This window comes from Pongo pygmaeus, chromosome 9, assembly GCF_028885625.2.
Source record: "Pongo pygmaeus isolate AG05252 chromosome 9, NHGRI_mPonPyg2-v2.0_pri, whole genome shotgun sequence".
In the NCBI taxonomy this organism is placed as follows: domain Eukaryota; kingdom Metazoa; phylum Chordata; class Mammalia; order Primates; family Hominidae; genus Pongo; species Pongo pygmaeus.
The window spans coordinates 134,337,014-134,353,294 of record NC_072382.2 but is presented as its reverse complement, the minus strand read 5'-3'; the positions used below and the strand labels follow the sequence as shown (position 1 = coordinate 134,353,294).

At 38.7% G+C, this 16,281-nt stretch overlaps 1 protein-coding gene across 6 annotated transcripts in view; it reads left to right on the top strand.

Moving 5' to 3' along the window:
- OPCML (opioid binding protein/cell adhesion molecule like) overlaps window positions 1–16,281 on the top strand; it is a 1,131,176-nt gene that overhangs the window by 1,012,663 nt on the left and 102,232 nt on the right. For all 6 annotated transcript variants that reach the window (XM_054439375.2, XM_054439370.2, XM_054439374.2 and 3 more), the window contains one exon: window positions 5,098–5,223. In XM_054439375.2, the coding sequence (XP_054295350.1) occupies window positions 5,098–5,223 (126 nt within the window). The remainder of the gene's footprint in view (window positions 1–5,097; window positions 5,224–16,281) is intronic.

Sequence of the window (16,281 nt, the reverse complement as noted above, 5' to 3'; positions counted from 1 at the left end):
TGTAACAAGAGGACCTGAACTAGATATTGGGAGCAGAAGACTGGGGTCATTAGCAAAGACTTCTCTGAGGAAGTAACATTAAAACTGAGCCCAGAAAAAAAATTACACACGTGAAGAATAGGATGGTGAGGATTTCAGGGAGAGGATAGAGCAAATGTCAATCTCTAGGATGGGAAACCCTTGACACATTATAAGACACTGAATTTAGAAACCTGTGCACTCATACATTATGTTTATAGGGATAAAGAAGATGTTACTGCATGTCAGTCATTGCGTGTATAATAGGAATATGAGGATACCTATCACAGATCTTGTCCATGGGATAACTCAGTTGCAAAGATAAATGGTATGATAAAGGCATAAACAAGAATGTCTTGGGAAGAGAAAGAGCAACTCAGGCATCACAAATAAGCTCTGAATGTGAGTTGAGAACTGGAGAGTGGGTGGATCAGATGGCATAGGTGTGGGAATGGGTTTTCCAAGCAGAGGGAATTGTGTGTATAAAGGTACAAAGCTGAGAGGGTGATGGAGCTCTGGGTAGAGGCTTTAGAGAAGGGCCTAGAAGTTATGTTTTGGACAGACTGCAAAACAAATGGTTTTGTAAATCCTGCTAAGAAGTTTTAGACCTTCCATCTTTAGCAAGGGGGCACATGTTGGAGGTTTTAGGCAGAAGCAAGATATTTAAAAGATAACTGTGGTATTTCTATCTCTATCTGTCATCTATTTGTCTATCTGTCTGTCTATCTATCTATCTATCTATCTATCTATCTATCTGTCTATATCTATCATCTACCTATATATCTATCTATCTATCTATCTATCTATCTATCTATCTATCTACCTATCTATCATCTCTTTCTATCTACCCACCCACTTACCCAACCTCTGTCAATATAACATCTGTCTCTCTATATTTCTATCTATATCGATCTTTCTTCTGCCTAGCTATTGCCCATCTATCATCTATCCAAAATGACCACATTTTGAAGTTACCGTAGTTGTGCATTGAACCCTCTGCACAATCTATGCAAAGGCCCTATTGTAAAACACCACCATCAGTGAAATATAAGCAGATACCTGCAGCACCAGCAGAGGAGGCTCAATAGTATTTGCACAGATAACACACTGTGCTACTTATTATCCTTTAGTTAAAGTCTGTGGGTCTTACCATTTTCTTTGAGTAATTTGGGCATTTCGGATAAGGTTATTATTCATTTCTTTATGTTTATGTGTATATTTACAAGCATTAGCAATATGTATAGATTCATTTGCTACAGATACTTGTCTAAAAATTAAACAAAGATCTCCTGCCAAAATACGGAGAAGCATTTAAAAGCTATCCCCAAGTATTCCTTTCTTCACAAAGTCATCATGGAAACAAGGGTGGAGTTGTAGTGATATTGCCAATTCAATTCAGATTTAAATTTATGTTAAAAGTATTGAATACCTTCCTTGGCAAGCAGCATGCATAGCCCTGGGGAAACAAGGACGGTGAAGATGGGCTCCTCCTGTTGTGGTCTGCAGTGTGCAAGGGGCGCTGACTTGAATGGGATGGTTTTGTTCATCATGGCAGGTACCGTGAGGGGAGATGCTCTGGGAAGACATTTGAAGCAGAGCACACAAACGCATGAAGGCTTCTGAATGGAAATACTGTGTTTGGGGAATTGATCAACAATAAACAGAGAGGAATCATAATGCAGTGGGAGGAGCTCTCATTTACTAACCCTGCAATTTTGATCCATTTATCTCCCCATGCCTCAGTTTCTTCAATATTAATAGTGAGAATATTTATTCTATTTATCTCACCATTTGTAAGGAGCTTGTTTCTCTCCATAAACAAGCAATTTGAAAACAACAAAGCTGCATATTAATGTTAGTTTCTAAGGATATCGTAATTAAGAAGAAAAGAACTTCCCTTTCTGCCAATTCATCCTCTGCACTTCCTTTTCTGTTAGCGATCCACACCCTAAAACTGTACTTATCTTTCCTCCTTGGAGACAATGACAGAGAACATGACGGAGCTACAGGGGATGGCAGACAACACTACCTGGGCTTAGTGGGAACATCTCTGTTAGCCTTTGCAATCCCACTTCAGGAAGCTCTTTCCTAATGGGTGACATTGACTGAGTGCCTGAGCAATGAGGATGACATGCTAAGCATCCATGGAATTTTCCATATCTCTTAATCCAGCATCCTTCACACTACCGGATGAGATATGATGTCTGTGGAAAGAACAGTTCTGAGTTGGTGGCTGTGCTGAGTTCTATCCTGAGGCATCATAGCTGCCTCCATTCACTGACTGTGCTTTCCCCAGCTGTGTGTAACTTACTATCAGGGAGCCTCTAGGGTCTGAAAAAAAATTAAGACAAAAAACTTCAGATGGCCTAACACTTCCAGCTGAAGCAGACATTATTTTGAGAATATTTTGGAAGTTGCACTCGAGTTGTTGCTCTACAGAAGTGAAAAAAGTATTGACATTTCTAAGCCCAGAACTATTTTTTAACAAGCTAGAAAATATAGGAAAAAAAAAACCAGGTAGAATATTTTTCTCAAGAGAATGCAGTGTAGCTAGAATGTACACTATTTTTTCCCAGCATGTATTTGGGTAAAATATGTGCACTGAAATTTCAGGCCAAATCCTAATGCAGAAATAATCCCAAATATGGCAGATTTATAAGCTAGGCAACTTTTATTTATTTGCTAATGTAGATTCCCTTAAGAGCTCAAATGTTCTACTTGTTACTCATGGCTTCTCCTTGAAAAGACTTACCTGTAAGGTCTCAGCAGCATAAAACTCCAAGCTGCAAAATCATCTGAATGCAGCATTTGCCATAATTCTCCTTTGCCGTCAACTCAGGTTGGTTTGGAATTGACTTGCACCGTACCTGTTTGGTAATTAATAATTCACAATTAAATTGGCAGTACAAATAATTCAGCATGTCTGCAGGCTTGGAGCCTCCACTCTCTGTGTTATCTTCCTTTTATTTGAGGATCTGAAAGAAAATTAGAAAGAAAGGTTTGAGTATCTAAAATCTTCCATTCAAAACTTTACATCCCTTAGTTTTGGGACTTCTTTTCAATCTGTTTTGGATCTTTCTTTCAAAGAGAAATTAAGCATGTACCATTGTCAGCCTCTGTGATTTACACTGAGGAGTAGAGATGTGTGTGATTGCATACTTGCCCTCCAGCTCCTCATCCTCTAAGTGCAAAGACAGAAGACAATAAACTGCCATACATAGAGCATGTTCAATACCCTGCCTGAGACAGGTATAAACAAAATGCAGCAGAAGAGATGGCTGCTTCTGCTTTCAGGATGTGGGGAGAGGTTAGGGCAAATGGCAGAGGAGAGAGGATGTTGGGGTACCCTTTGAAAGATGAGTCATATGTGTTCAGGTAGGGAATCAAGAAAAGACAGTCAAGGAAAAGAAAAGTTATGGGAGTGCTAATGCTTTTAAAATATTTGGGAGAGGACAAGGGGCCAGTGTGTGCCATGTGCTGTGTTAGAGGAAACGAGGCCTGAGATGAGGTTTGTCAGTGGGTTTAAGGGTTCGACTCCAGGGAGCTCAGGCCATGCAGAAGGGTTTGTTTGCTTGTTAAACCTGGTAGGGTGTGTGCCATGTGCTGTGTTAGGGCAAACGGGGCCTGAGATGAGGTTCATCGGTGGTTTTGGGGGTTCGACTCCAGAGAGCTCAGGTCATGCAGAAGGGCTTGTTTGTCAAACATGGTAGGCCTTTCTGGGGTAAAGGAGTAAGGAGGACAGCAGTTTGCTTCCATGATTACTTGGAAAGATTGCTCCGGCTACATGTAGGGAATAGATTGGAGGGACCCCAAAATGGAAAGAGACCAGGTGGAAGGTTGCCAGTGGGAGGCTATTGCAATTATCTCCATGAAAATTGGTGAGAAACAACCAGGAGAGTGGTGATAATAAATAAAAGGTGAGAAGGAATCTAGGCATTTTCCAATACTGACCTTTGAGTTGAAGAGAATCAAGGCCTGGAGGTGACAGAATAAGACCAGGTGTCATTTCAGGCTTTGTAGTGCTATGGGTACATGGGCATGGTCCTGGCCCATGAGAGGAAAACTGTTGTTTGTGAAATATGTTTTTTCTGTCATCATCATGATCATTGTCATCATCATCTTAGGAGCTAACATTTATTGAGTGCTTACTTTATATCAGTCACTCTGCTAAGCCATTATTTCACCTAAAACTCACAATACAGTGAGTTTAGCTACTACTATCATCCACATTTCATGAGTGAGAAGAATAAAGCTCAAAGGGACAAAGGCAGGTCACCTTGCTAACAGTCATGTAGCAGGTGAGGAATTAAGCTGATTAAAACATTGGTCTATCTGAATCCAGAGCCCTGCTCCTAACCACCAGGATATAATGCCATTTAAAAAATACAATTTAGAGTACAATCTCATGGTTACAGCAGTAGTAAGGACACCCACACATTGCTGGTTGGATCCAGGATTTTCTAACTCTATCAAGAGAGTCAGAAAATTTCACTGAGTTTTAAAGGATGTGTTTTAAGGGATGATTAGAGATTTTCAGGTTGAAATAAGTGAGAAATAAAAGAGTTCCAGGATGGAACAACCTGTTCAAGGTCAAAGATTTTAAAAGCATCTAGGATACTCAAAGAATAGTAACTAACTCAGCGTTATCAGCGTTTTGAGTGCAATGTTGGGGAAGGCTTGAGGCTGAGGACAGGGCTTCCTGATGTTTATCAGCTTATGCCACTGATTCCACTAAAAACAATAAACATGGGGATAAACAGGAGCTCTTGGAAGCCTTTGTGAATATTTTTGATTTTGCCTTTCAATCAACAGTCACACCATCTCTCAGTTCCTCTGCTTCCCACCGCTGTTCCCACATCTGCCTTCTGCTATCGCCAAGGTGTAATATAGAGCTCCTTCTACCATAAGTACAAGGCAAATGTTTATGGCCGTATCCTTGGCAAATCAAGCAACTTGAAATTTATTATTGCGAACAATATTTATTATAAAAACATGCTATACAAAAATTTGTAGGCTAACACCTCCTTTCAAGTGCAAAGAGTTATTCTCAGGTATTTCTTCTGTCCTGTTTCCTTACAGTTCCTCCTCAGATCATGAATATCTCCTCAGACATCACTGTGAATGAGGGAAGCAGCGTGACCCTGCTGTGTCTTGCTATTGGCAGACCAGAGCCAACTGTGACATGGAGACACCTGTCAGTCAAGGGTAAGATGCTGACCTGGAGGACGTTTTCAGAGGTAGTATGTTAAAGTCTTGGCTCTTATGCACAACAGAGCTTCAGGAATCAGAAAACATTTTGAAATCCAGTCATATAAAATCAAACAGGCAATATGCACCAATTGCTGGCTATTTCATTTTGAAAGGATTCACAGAGGAAATTTGCTAAATGATGGTCTCAGTCATTTTTATGGCCTTAGATGGCTTTTGTTTTCCAAACTATGAAGAACAAAGGACATAAGAATAACTTCCAATGAAGATGTGAAATTCTGAAAGTAGAGGTGGGTCAGTTGGTGGTTTGTTCTTCCTGGAAGTAGAGTGCAAGCGTATTAGCATGGCCATGGAGAACTTTGGCATTGTTGCGTGTCCAGGAGTAAAAGGATCTCCTTGCTTCAGCACTTTTAGGACATTTATCCAGAGCCACACATGTCTGACCTGTCCATAAATAGTTCACCTTGAGTGGAAGAACGATGATGGAAATGGTTAAGTGCATTTGGGCATGACTGTGCTGAGCATTCAATAATTGGTATGAAAACATCAGTTAAAACCACTTCCAACTTAATAGCAAGGGAACCAGAAGGACAGAGGGGCTTGCCCTCTTGGAAATAAAACTTGCCCCAAGTCAAACTTGAAGAGATGGGCACAGAGCCACTTGAAATATTTACACTGTTACTAAAAGCTGTGATTAATTCTAGGAATTATACAAGAAACAAGAACTTCCTCAGGCATTAAACATTCAAACATGAAACCAAGTAAATAGGAAAAATGTGTGGAGTATGCCTACATAACATTCAAAAATAATATTGATCTACAAGAAAGTGTAAGAGTATATCTTAGTAACGTTGAGAAAGACAAAGCTTTGCCAGGACAAGAAAAGCCCTAACTATAACAGAACAAAAGTGATAAATTCGTATTAATACTGAAATACCCAAAACTGTGTGATTTAAATAACAGAAATTTATCTCCTCACATTTCTGGAGGCTAGATGTCTGAGATCAAGGCATCAGCAGGGTTGGTTCCTTTCAAGAGCTTGAAGGAGAATTCATTCCATGTCTTTCCCCTAGATGCTGATGGTTTGCTGGTAATCACTGGTGTTGCTTGACTTGTAAATGTATTACCCTGATCTGTGCCTTCATCTGCACATGGCCCTCTTCTAGATGCATCTGTGTCCAAGTTGTTCCTTTTATAAGGATATAAGCCATAATATATCAGTGTCCATACCAGTAACTTCGTTTTAACTTGATTACCTCTGTAAAGACTCTATTTCTAAATAAGGTCACATTCTGAGGAATCAGGGGTTAGGAATTCAAGGTATCATTTTTATAGGGTTGTAACTTAACTTGTCATAGCCTTCATCAAAATTAAAAACCCTCAGTGGAGCCACAGACTGGATAAAAACATTTCTTTTATATATATTTGACAAAGAATTTACATCTAGTGTATATGAAGAATTCTTCCAACACAATTCTCACACTCCACCTCAAAATGAAAAAAAAAAGGACAATTCCAAAAGAAGATACAGTATATGAATGGCAAATAAGTACACAAAAATATGACTAACATCTTAATCATATAAATAAAAATCAAACCGAAGTGAGATACCATTATATAATCCCTAAGAAGACTAAAATTAAAAAGGCTGATAATATCGAGTGTTGGTGAGGATGTGGATCAACTGAAGCTTTATATATTAACTCTGCAACTGTAAAAACATATAAGCACTATCGGAAACAATTTCACATTTTGTTATAAAGTTAAACATACACTTAGCATAAGACCCAGCAATTCCACTCCTAGGCATTTATTCAAGATAAATGAAAGCATATGCTCACAAATGTACACTGTACACAAATGTTTTTAGCAGCTTCATTAATAATAGCTGTAAACGATGAATAACCCAAATAACCATTGACAGGCAAATAGATTAATTGTGGAATATTCTAACAACAGATTGCTACTCAGCAATTAACAGGAACAAACCACTGATGCACATAACAAAATGGATAAATCCCAAAAACGGCATGCTGAGGAAGTTAAGCTAAAAATTAAAAAATACATACTGTATGAATTTGTTTGCATGAAATCCCATAATAAGCAAAACTAATCTAGAATGGCAGAAGTCAAGTCAGTGGTTACCTAGGGTAGGGATTTGGGGAGAAGTGACTGCAAAGGGCCACAAGAAATTCTGGGGGATATTGGAAAAGTTCTGTATCTTGAAGGTTATGTTGGTGTCAAAATTAGTCAAAACTAATAAAACTGTACAAAATAAGTGCATTTTATGGTAGGTAATTATATTTCAATTAAATTTGAAATATAAATATACTGAAATGTAGACAATAATGATCTGAATTTTTTTCCTAATTTGGAACATTAATTATGTCATTGCACTTATCAAATAAGAGACTGGATCTTTTACCAGGAGCATCATTCAAGCTTTTGCTGCTTTTCTCTTTGTGGACTGAGAACACATATTTTTGCTCCTGCCTTGTTATAGGGAAAGATAATGCTAATAAATTAGCCTAATATTCTTGGTATAAAGACCTCAGCTATTAAAACCTAGAATGTCTCTATATCATAAAGTAAAATTAATGAGAGTATTAAAGTATATGTAAGGGATATCGCAAAACTCAAATTTAATATAAACACAGCAATAATGTTCCCCAAGACATGGGTTCCATGATAATTTTGCCTAAAGTTAGAGATAATTTTGGATTTATATTATATACAAAACTATGTTTAACCATCAGATCAACTTTTATATATTTGGTAAAATCAAATGTCTTCATAAATGCTTGAAATCCCAGAATGTAGTTATTTGATCCTAAACACACAGTTCTCTAAGCTTGGAAATCATTTAAAAGGCATTTTAACTTTGTATAAATGTCCTGAAGCAATTTTTTATCATGGTACACTGGTAAGATTTCCCTTTTAAAATGAGGGAGATTCATTCATATTCCCAGTCTTTTATGGAGTGTAATAGTTGCAATTTAGCCTCACTGGAAAATCCTAAATTTAAATGATCCCTCTTTTCTTTAAATCTCACAGGCTGTGCTGTACTTTGAAGTTGCCTTTGTTTTCTCATAGGCTTGGCCTTAACTTTGCTATCCTTCATTTTCACTATTGTTTTCTCCCTTCCTTCTCTCAATGACATCTAAGCATTTGAACTCCAAAAAATTGTTTCCTTTGAAAAGCACACGGGCCGTGCTAATCTTCTCTGTATCGTTCCAATTTTATACCTAATGTAGGTGACGGGTTGATGGGTGCAGCAAACCACCATGACACGTGTATACCTATGTAACAAAACTGCATGTTCTGCACATGTACCCGAGAACTTAAAATATAATAATAAAAAAAGAAAAGCTCTGGAACATGAAGTATTTGTAAGTTTAAAATTTGCATCTGCAGGGTGACTACCAATATTTATTTTTAGAAGGATGCTCCTTCTCACTTGCAATTACGGAGTTGTTTTAAAAGATTAGAAGAAGCACATTCAACAAAACTTGAACATCAAACAGCATTTTTTGGGAAAAATGTGTTGATTGATTCAACATGGAAGAATAAGAAATAAAGGTTGCAATGACATTTTCTTTGAAATTCCAGTAGGATTATGGTGGAGGAGTTAGCTAATGCAATATTTGAAATATATGATTTAAATTTGGGAATCTATAAACAGGGGCAAGTAAAGCAGCCTTCATTTAAGAAAAATATTTTAATGACCAGTTATTAAAAATTAAAAATAGTAACAATCACACTTACAGTTTAAGACGGCAATATGAGTACATGCTGTTGACCCCTTACAATTACAGAAAAGAGGTAAAAATAAATGAATAAATAAATCCATTATCACATTAGAGAAAAATAATAATAAGCTTTGATGGATCAGAAACTATGAGGAATCTCTGAAATACAAAAAGTAGACAGATATAATGAAGGAAAAAATACAGCTCAAAATACAGAAATGCGATCTCTACCTGAGATGATAATGGTTGAAGAGTGAAGGTTTCAGGCAGTGCTGCACTGGTAAGTGAGGAAAGTTGATTGGAGTGGGAGGAGGCAAGGGAGTGAGAGGAGTCTGGGTAGCCTTTGCCCATGTTGGTGGTGTAAATACTCCCATCATTGATGTTTCTGGGGAGCCCCTTTGAAGTAACTTTGCTTTTCAGGTATATTTGTTTCACAAAAACAAACAAACCAAAGATATATCCTTCTTACCAAAGTAGGGTGAAAGTTTTGAAGCATCCCCAAGTTTCCAAAGGTGGATCCCAAGATATCCCAGCTTTTCTACTCTCTACACTGCATAAGCTGCTGGAGCCCTGTCGACCTTTTATCTCCTTGGCAGTATTTAAAGTGTTCCAGGATTCCCAGAACCTGGGCATTTTCTGGGGACACATGCCTCACTTTTGAGGAAAGCTGGATGTTACCAGGATCATGATTAAGTGTTGTGAACATAACAAAAAGCACTATGCAAACGTCCCTTTGGGGTTTTGCTGTTTGTATGCAAACTGCTGAGCTTTTGACTGTGTATTTATTCTTGATCTTTAGATACAGAAATCTGTACTTAATTTTTTTCAATAGCAGCCAATGGCTTATTAAAAATATTTATATAGATCTGCTAGAGGGTATGGTACTTGTGTAGCAGCCTTCACACATATGGAAATCTGTACTTAGTGACCCATGGCCCAGGAAGTAGGATGATGATGGAATCACACAGGCTGCTGCCTCAAATAATTTTCCAAAGGAACAAGTCAGGTCCCAAAACAAACAAGCAAAGTGGATTGGAATACACTGTGAATCAGCTGGGCTTCACGAATTACTTCCTTTCCCATTCCTGAAGGACAAGAGAAGGGAAGCTGGGCCAGCATAAACTGGCAGGTTCTTCCAGGCACATGAGTAATGTGAAAAAGTTGCAGGGATGGGACTGGCAGAAGATCCTGGAGGCTGTTGTGTTCTAAGGAGGGTAGTTGTCCCCTCTTGCAATGCCATAGTAATCCACTGTGATGCCTCGCACCCCTGGCTCCATTGCCATGACGTATTTGGAAAGGCCAGATGTTTGGGAAAAATAACAAAGTCTTCCTTCCTGTCTCCCCTCCACTGAGATTTTAAGATGACAACTCTTCACCTGTGAGTTGCTCATGGAGTTTACTCAGATACAGTAATATCTCAGGGAGCAAGTGCATGAGTTATTTCATAGAAGTGATTTTTCCAGGTAACCAAAGCTGACTCTTTTATGCGTTTACCCAAGTTATTTCTAATGAAAGCATTTAAAACATGAATTAGGTTGTATTTTGTTTATTTGTGTCTAGTGAATGCCATTTAGCCTCATCTTTATATTGTAACATCAAGATTGTACATATCGATTTTTTGTATCTTGGCATTTGGGGACTGGGATAACTAGGAATATGAGCCTTAAATACTGTCAATACTGTTTAAATTCTTGCGTCTTTTTAAAAATAGCTCCTGTATTTTTTCTTTCTTCCTTTCAATCAGACTTGTCAGTTCTTCCTAAAGTCAGTGCACCTGTCTTTTAGCAGCCGCATTTCTTCTGATGATCTGCTTCTAATTTGTCTTGAGTAAGAATCCATAAAACTAAGTTGATTAGTCCTAAATAAGAACTAGTGGGAAAGGGCCTTCTCTGAGTAAAGGGCATTAGCTTTCAGGAATGTGATCAATGGCACTGATGACATCTGTCTGGGGGAAATAATGTTTGGCTTTGTTCTAGATATATGAGGTTGATAAATGAGTAAATTCCACTTAAGTAAAGAACTAATACTAGCAAAATCACCACCTACGGTTATCACCTGGTTAGGCAGTTTTGTCTTCTAGTCACTCTGGTAGGTGTTCAGGTTAGAAATGTACTGATCAGCTGAGCGCGGTGGCTCATGCCTTTAATCAGAGCACTTTGGGCGGTTGAGATGGGCGGATCACCTGAGGTCAGGAGTTCAAGACCAGTTTGGCCAGCAGGGTGAAACACCATCTCTACAACCGCGCCTGTAGTTCCAGCTACTCAGGAGGCTGAGGCAGGAGAATCGCTTGAACCCAGGAGGCGGAGGTTGCAGTGAGCCGAGATCTGGCTGTTGCACTGCAACCCGGGTGATAAGAGCGAAACTCTGTCTCAAAAAAAAAAAGCACTGATCCATGACTGTTTCTGCTACAGCGTTCATTTTTCATTCTAGAAATTCCTAAAGAGAAAGTTTTAGAAGGAATCACCAAGTTCTTAGCACTCCAAATAAAAGATGCACTGACCCGCACTTGTGTATAGCTATCGATCCCAGTTGGATGGTGGTGTTAGCCCATTGGCAGAACATGGACTTCAGAGTCTTATCAACCTAAGCATGAGATCTGGGCTGAGTTGTTAACACACTGAGTGACTTTAGAAATGTCGATTTATCTCACTGATCCTCAAAACCCTTTACTGCAAAATGGGAACAACTTTATCAGTTTATTTTAGGAATCGAAAGAGAGAATGAATGGAAAGCAGGTAATAGTGTTGAACACTAACTCAACAGTTATTTCTAACCTGTAATTGTGCCATATTTGCATTTGAATGCATTCTTTGAATTCATGTAGCATACAGATAGCCTGGGTACTGGTTATGATGGTATTATGATGAGTGCATACTGTATGCCCAGTCCTGTTTTGTACATTTTTTGGGTTTTAGCTCATTGAATGTGCCAGCAGCCTTGGGAGAAAAGTGATAATTTTTACTGTTTTATTACCTCTTGTCTTTGTCTCTTATTCCTTGACAGTCCTGAGGTCTTTGATTCATTTCTTTGGCCTGAGTGTAGATTGGGAATGATATAGCTATTTTACTTGTGATAGGCAAAAAGCCAAATGTTCTTCATTGGGTATATGGTTAAACTGTGGTACAATCACACTATGAAATACTACACAGCAATACAAAGGAATGAACTATTGTTACATTTGACAACTTGGGTAGACATGAAAGGCACTGTGATGAATAAAAAGAGTTGGTCTCAAAAGGTTGCATATTGTATGATTCCACTTTTATAACATTCTTGAGTTGTCAAAATTGTAAATATGCACAACAGGCCAGCAGTTGCCAGTGGTGAGAGTGCTAAAAGGAAAGGGAAGCAGAAGGGAGTTGCCTTGGGCTGATGGAGCTGTACTGCATCTTGATTGTTATGGTACTTATATGACTCTATATGTGTGACTGAATGTTGTTGAACTATACACAAAGACATAAAAATAAGTACATGCAAAAACTAGTGAAATCCAAGTAAACTCCATAGTGCAATTATTCATAACTTTATCTATTTATTTTTAATTTTTAATTTTTATTTTTATTTTACTTTAAGCTCTGGAATGTGCAGGATGTGCAGGTTTGTTACATAGGTATATATGTGCCATGGTGGTTTGCTGCACTTATCAACCCATCATCTAGGTTTTGAGCCCAGCATGCATTATGTGTTTGTCCTAATGCTCTCCCTCCCCTTCCGCCTCACACCCTGACAAGCCCCAGTCTGTATTGTTCTCCTCCCTGTATCCAGAGAACATGTGGTGTTTGGTTTTCTGTTCCTGTGTTAGTTTGCTGAGAATGGTGGCTTCCAGCTTCATCCGTGTCCCTGCAAAGGACATGATCTCATTCTTTTTTATGGCTGCATAGTATTCCTTGGTGTACTAAAACACCAAAAGCAATTGCAACAAAAGCCAAAATTGACAAATGGGATCTAATTAAACTAAAGAGCTTCTGCACAGCAAAATAAACCAGCATCAGAGTGAACAGGTAACCTACAGAATGGGAGAAAGTTTTTGCAATCTACTCATCTGACAAAGATCAAATATCCAGAATCTATAAGGAACTTAAACAAATTTACAAGATAAAAAAAACAGTCCTATCAAAAAGTGGGCAAAGGATATGAACAGACACTTCTGAAAAGAAGACATTTATGTGGCCAAAAAACATGAAAAAAAGCTCATCATCACAGATCACTAGAAAAATGCAAATCAAAATCACGATGAGATACCATCTCATGCCAGTCAGAATGGCAATTATTAAAAATTCAGGAAACAATGAATGGTTGTGGAGAAACAGGAATGCTTTTACACTGTTGGTGGGAGTATTAATTAGTTCAACCATTGTGGAAGACTATGGCAATTCCTCAAGGATCTGGAACCAGGAATATCATTTGACCCAGCAATCTCATTACTGGGTAATGGTATTTGGCATATACCCAAAGGATTATAAATCATTCTACTATAAAGACACATCCACACATATGTTTATTGCAGCACTATTTACAATAGCAAAGACTTGGAACCAACCCAAATGCCCATCAATGATAGACTGGATAAAGAAAATGTGTCACATACAACTTTATAAATACAACTTTATATATAATACTATATGCATACACACACACATACCCACACATATATATTTAGTTACATAAGATGCCACCATTGGGGGAGCTGGGTGATAGTACTGGGTACCTATCTCTACCATTTTTGCAACCTCCTGTGAATTGACAATTATTTCAAATGAAAAAATTTAAAAAATAGAAATACAAGGAAAATGAGTCTCTAGTATTCCATTAACAACCTATTCCTATATATGCTTATATAAGAATTTGTTGTTTCTAAAATATTTTCACATGAATCATCTCAAGTGGGTTTATAGCAGCTCCCTAAAATAGGTCAGAGAAAGAATAGTTTGTCTATTTCACAGGGAGGGAAACAGATGGAAAGGTTAAGTAATGACAAATGAGTCACAGCTAACTAAAATGATAGCTTTATGAAAAGAACCTAGTTCCTGATTTTCAAGTCTGGAGCTCTTTATATTATACAAAGATGGCTTCCATAGCTTGAGGTTGGAACAGGTATAATGTAAAATGATATATTAAATCAAATTCTGCTTGTTATCTGGGGCACCCAAGGGTGCTCACTAGCTTTGAGCATCACTCATACTCTTGCCTTGCCTTTCCTAAGTCCACACCTACCTTCCCATGTCTAGTCTCTTTCTAGCTTCCACCCAGTATTGTTCTAACAAAAGCACAGCCTCCAAATCAAAACCACACTCATGCCATTGTCCGCTGTAGGTCCCTGTTGTTCCTCTGCGTCAATTAAAATAAACCTGCTGAGACTTCCCAACCTCATTTCTTTTCTAAGCCATCCCAGGTAACAGTTCCAGCCACTAATAGGAATTGCCTATTAGTTGACCTGCTGCATTATCCAGTCTTGCTACTATTTCTTTGTCTCTCTCCAAGGCAGCTAGGAGCCTTGTTTCTAATCTGAAGTCATGTTTAGAGCCTAATTAATCCCTAGAGTGTGAGAAAGAGGTGTCTGAGATGAGAAATCAAGGTTATACATATCTTGCTCAGTGGAACAGTTATGGGCAAACAAGCTGTTCCTCTCACATTTTTGCAAAGCAAATTTATGTTCACTAACTTTGGTTCTTGTTGTAAATGAGAAGTGTGTGAAGGTCTAGCAATGCGCTTTTCACCATATGGGCACCCATATGTTTTCCCCCTTTGCTTGCGTACATTTTCGCTTTGGCATGCACATATGCCTGTATTTTTGCAACTTAACAATATTAAAACTAATCCCATTTATGCTCCTTTTGGGTGAGTTGATTGAGTCATAAATTCCTGAGAATCTCTTCCTTGGGAGGCTGAAGTTCTTTTGTGCAAGCAGGAGGATGGCAGAGCAATCTATCCTAGCAGAGGGAAGCCTTCAGCAAGCGTCACTGTGCAGCTGATGGCCCTGACCCAAACTCCAGAATGCTAACCTAACGCTGCAAGTCTCAGAAATGTAGATTCATAATGCCTTCACAACGACCTCCTCCACCTTCCCTCCCCAAGGTGGAAAACCCTCACTAAGAAATAAGTAGTAATTCCCTAGGGTTCTCTTTCTGAAGTCCCAGGTGAATTAACACATCTTACAACAAAAAATTATGATGTCTTTAAGCTGTGGTTCTTGATAGGTGACCATACTTTCTACTTAATACTCCTCACACTGAATTGAGAAACTATGAATGTCAGAAATGGGACAGCTGGAAATTAGGCTTGCACGGAAATGACGCTTAGCTTCTTCACTGGGCATTTTAGAGAATAAATATGAGAATGGATATTACTTGTATCATATCTAGTGAAAAACCCAACTAACTCCAATGTAAAATTGGAACTGGAAATTCTGCCTACCGTCTGTTGTAAAGCTGTCTATCTTTGTCTCTTATGCCCTCATTCATTCACTCATTTAATGCATTAAGACTATTTGCTTTCCCTTTAGCAACAATGATGTGTAAGATAGACACTGTTCCTGCCGGTCTGGAGCCTATGGTCTAGTGGGAGAGATAGCTATTTATCAGATGATCAAGGCCATGGCATCTCAAAGTGTGGTAGCTGCTGTGAGGATGGGAAAAAGGGAGGTATAGCCTAGGGTAAGTTTTCCCTGAGATAGTGACATTTGAACAGACACCTGAAGATTAACAGAAGTCAAGGAGGAGGGGAACTGGGATGAGTGCATGTATTGAGGTTGGGCTGAGTAGAAGCCTTCAAGGCAGGGAACAGCACATCCAAATGTCCCGAGGTGTGCTGGAGCTGGCTCTTCAAGCTAAAAAGAGCTGTGTCTTGAATGCATAGAAAGCAGGCGAGACAATGCCCTGAGATGGGATAGTCATAGACCAGATTGCCTACAGCCCTTTAAAGAGTTATGTCCTTTGCAGGGACATGGATGAAGCTGGAAGCCATCATCCTCAGCAAACTAACACAGGAACAGAAAACCAAACACTGCGTGTTCTCACTCATAAGTGGGTGTTGAACAATGAGAATACATGGACACAGTGAAGAGAACAACACACACTGGGGCCTGTTGGGGGTAGCGGCAAGGGGAGGGAGAGCATCAAGATAAATAGCTAATGCATGCGGGGCTTAAAACCTAGGTGATGGGTTGATAGGTGCAGCAAACAACTATGGCACATGTATACCTATCTAAAAAGGCTGCATGTTCTGCAAATGTATCCTGGAACTTAAAGTAAAGAAAATAATTTTTAAAAAAAGTTTTGTCTTTATTCTGATAGCACTTGGAAATGGC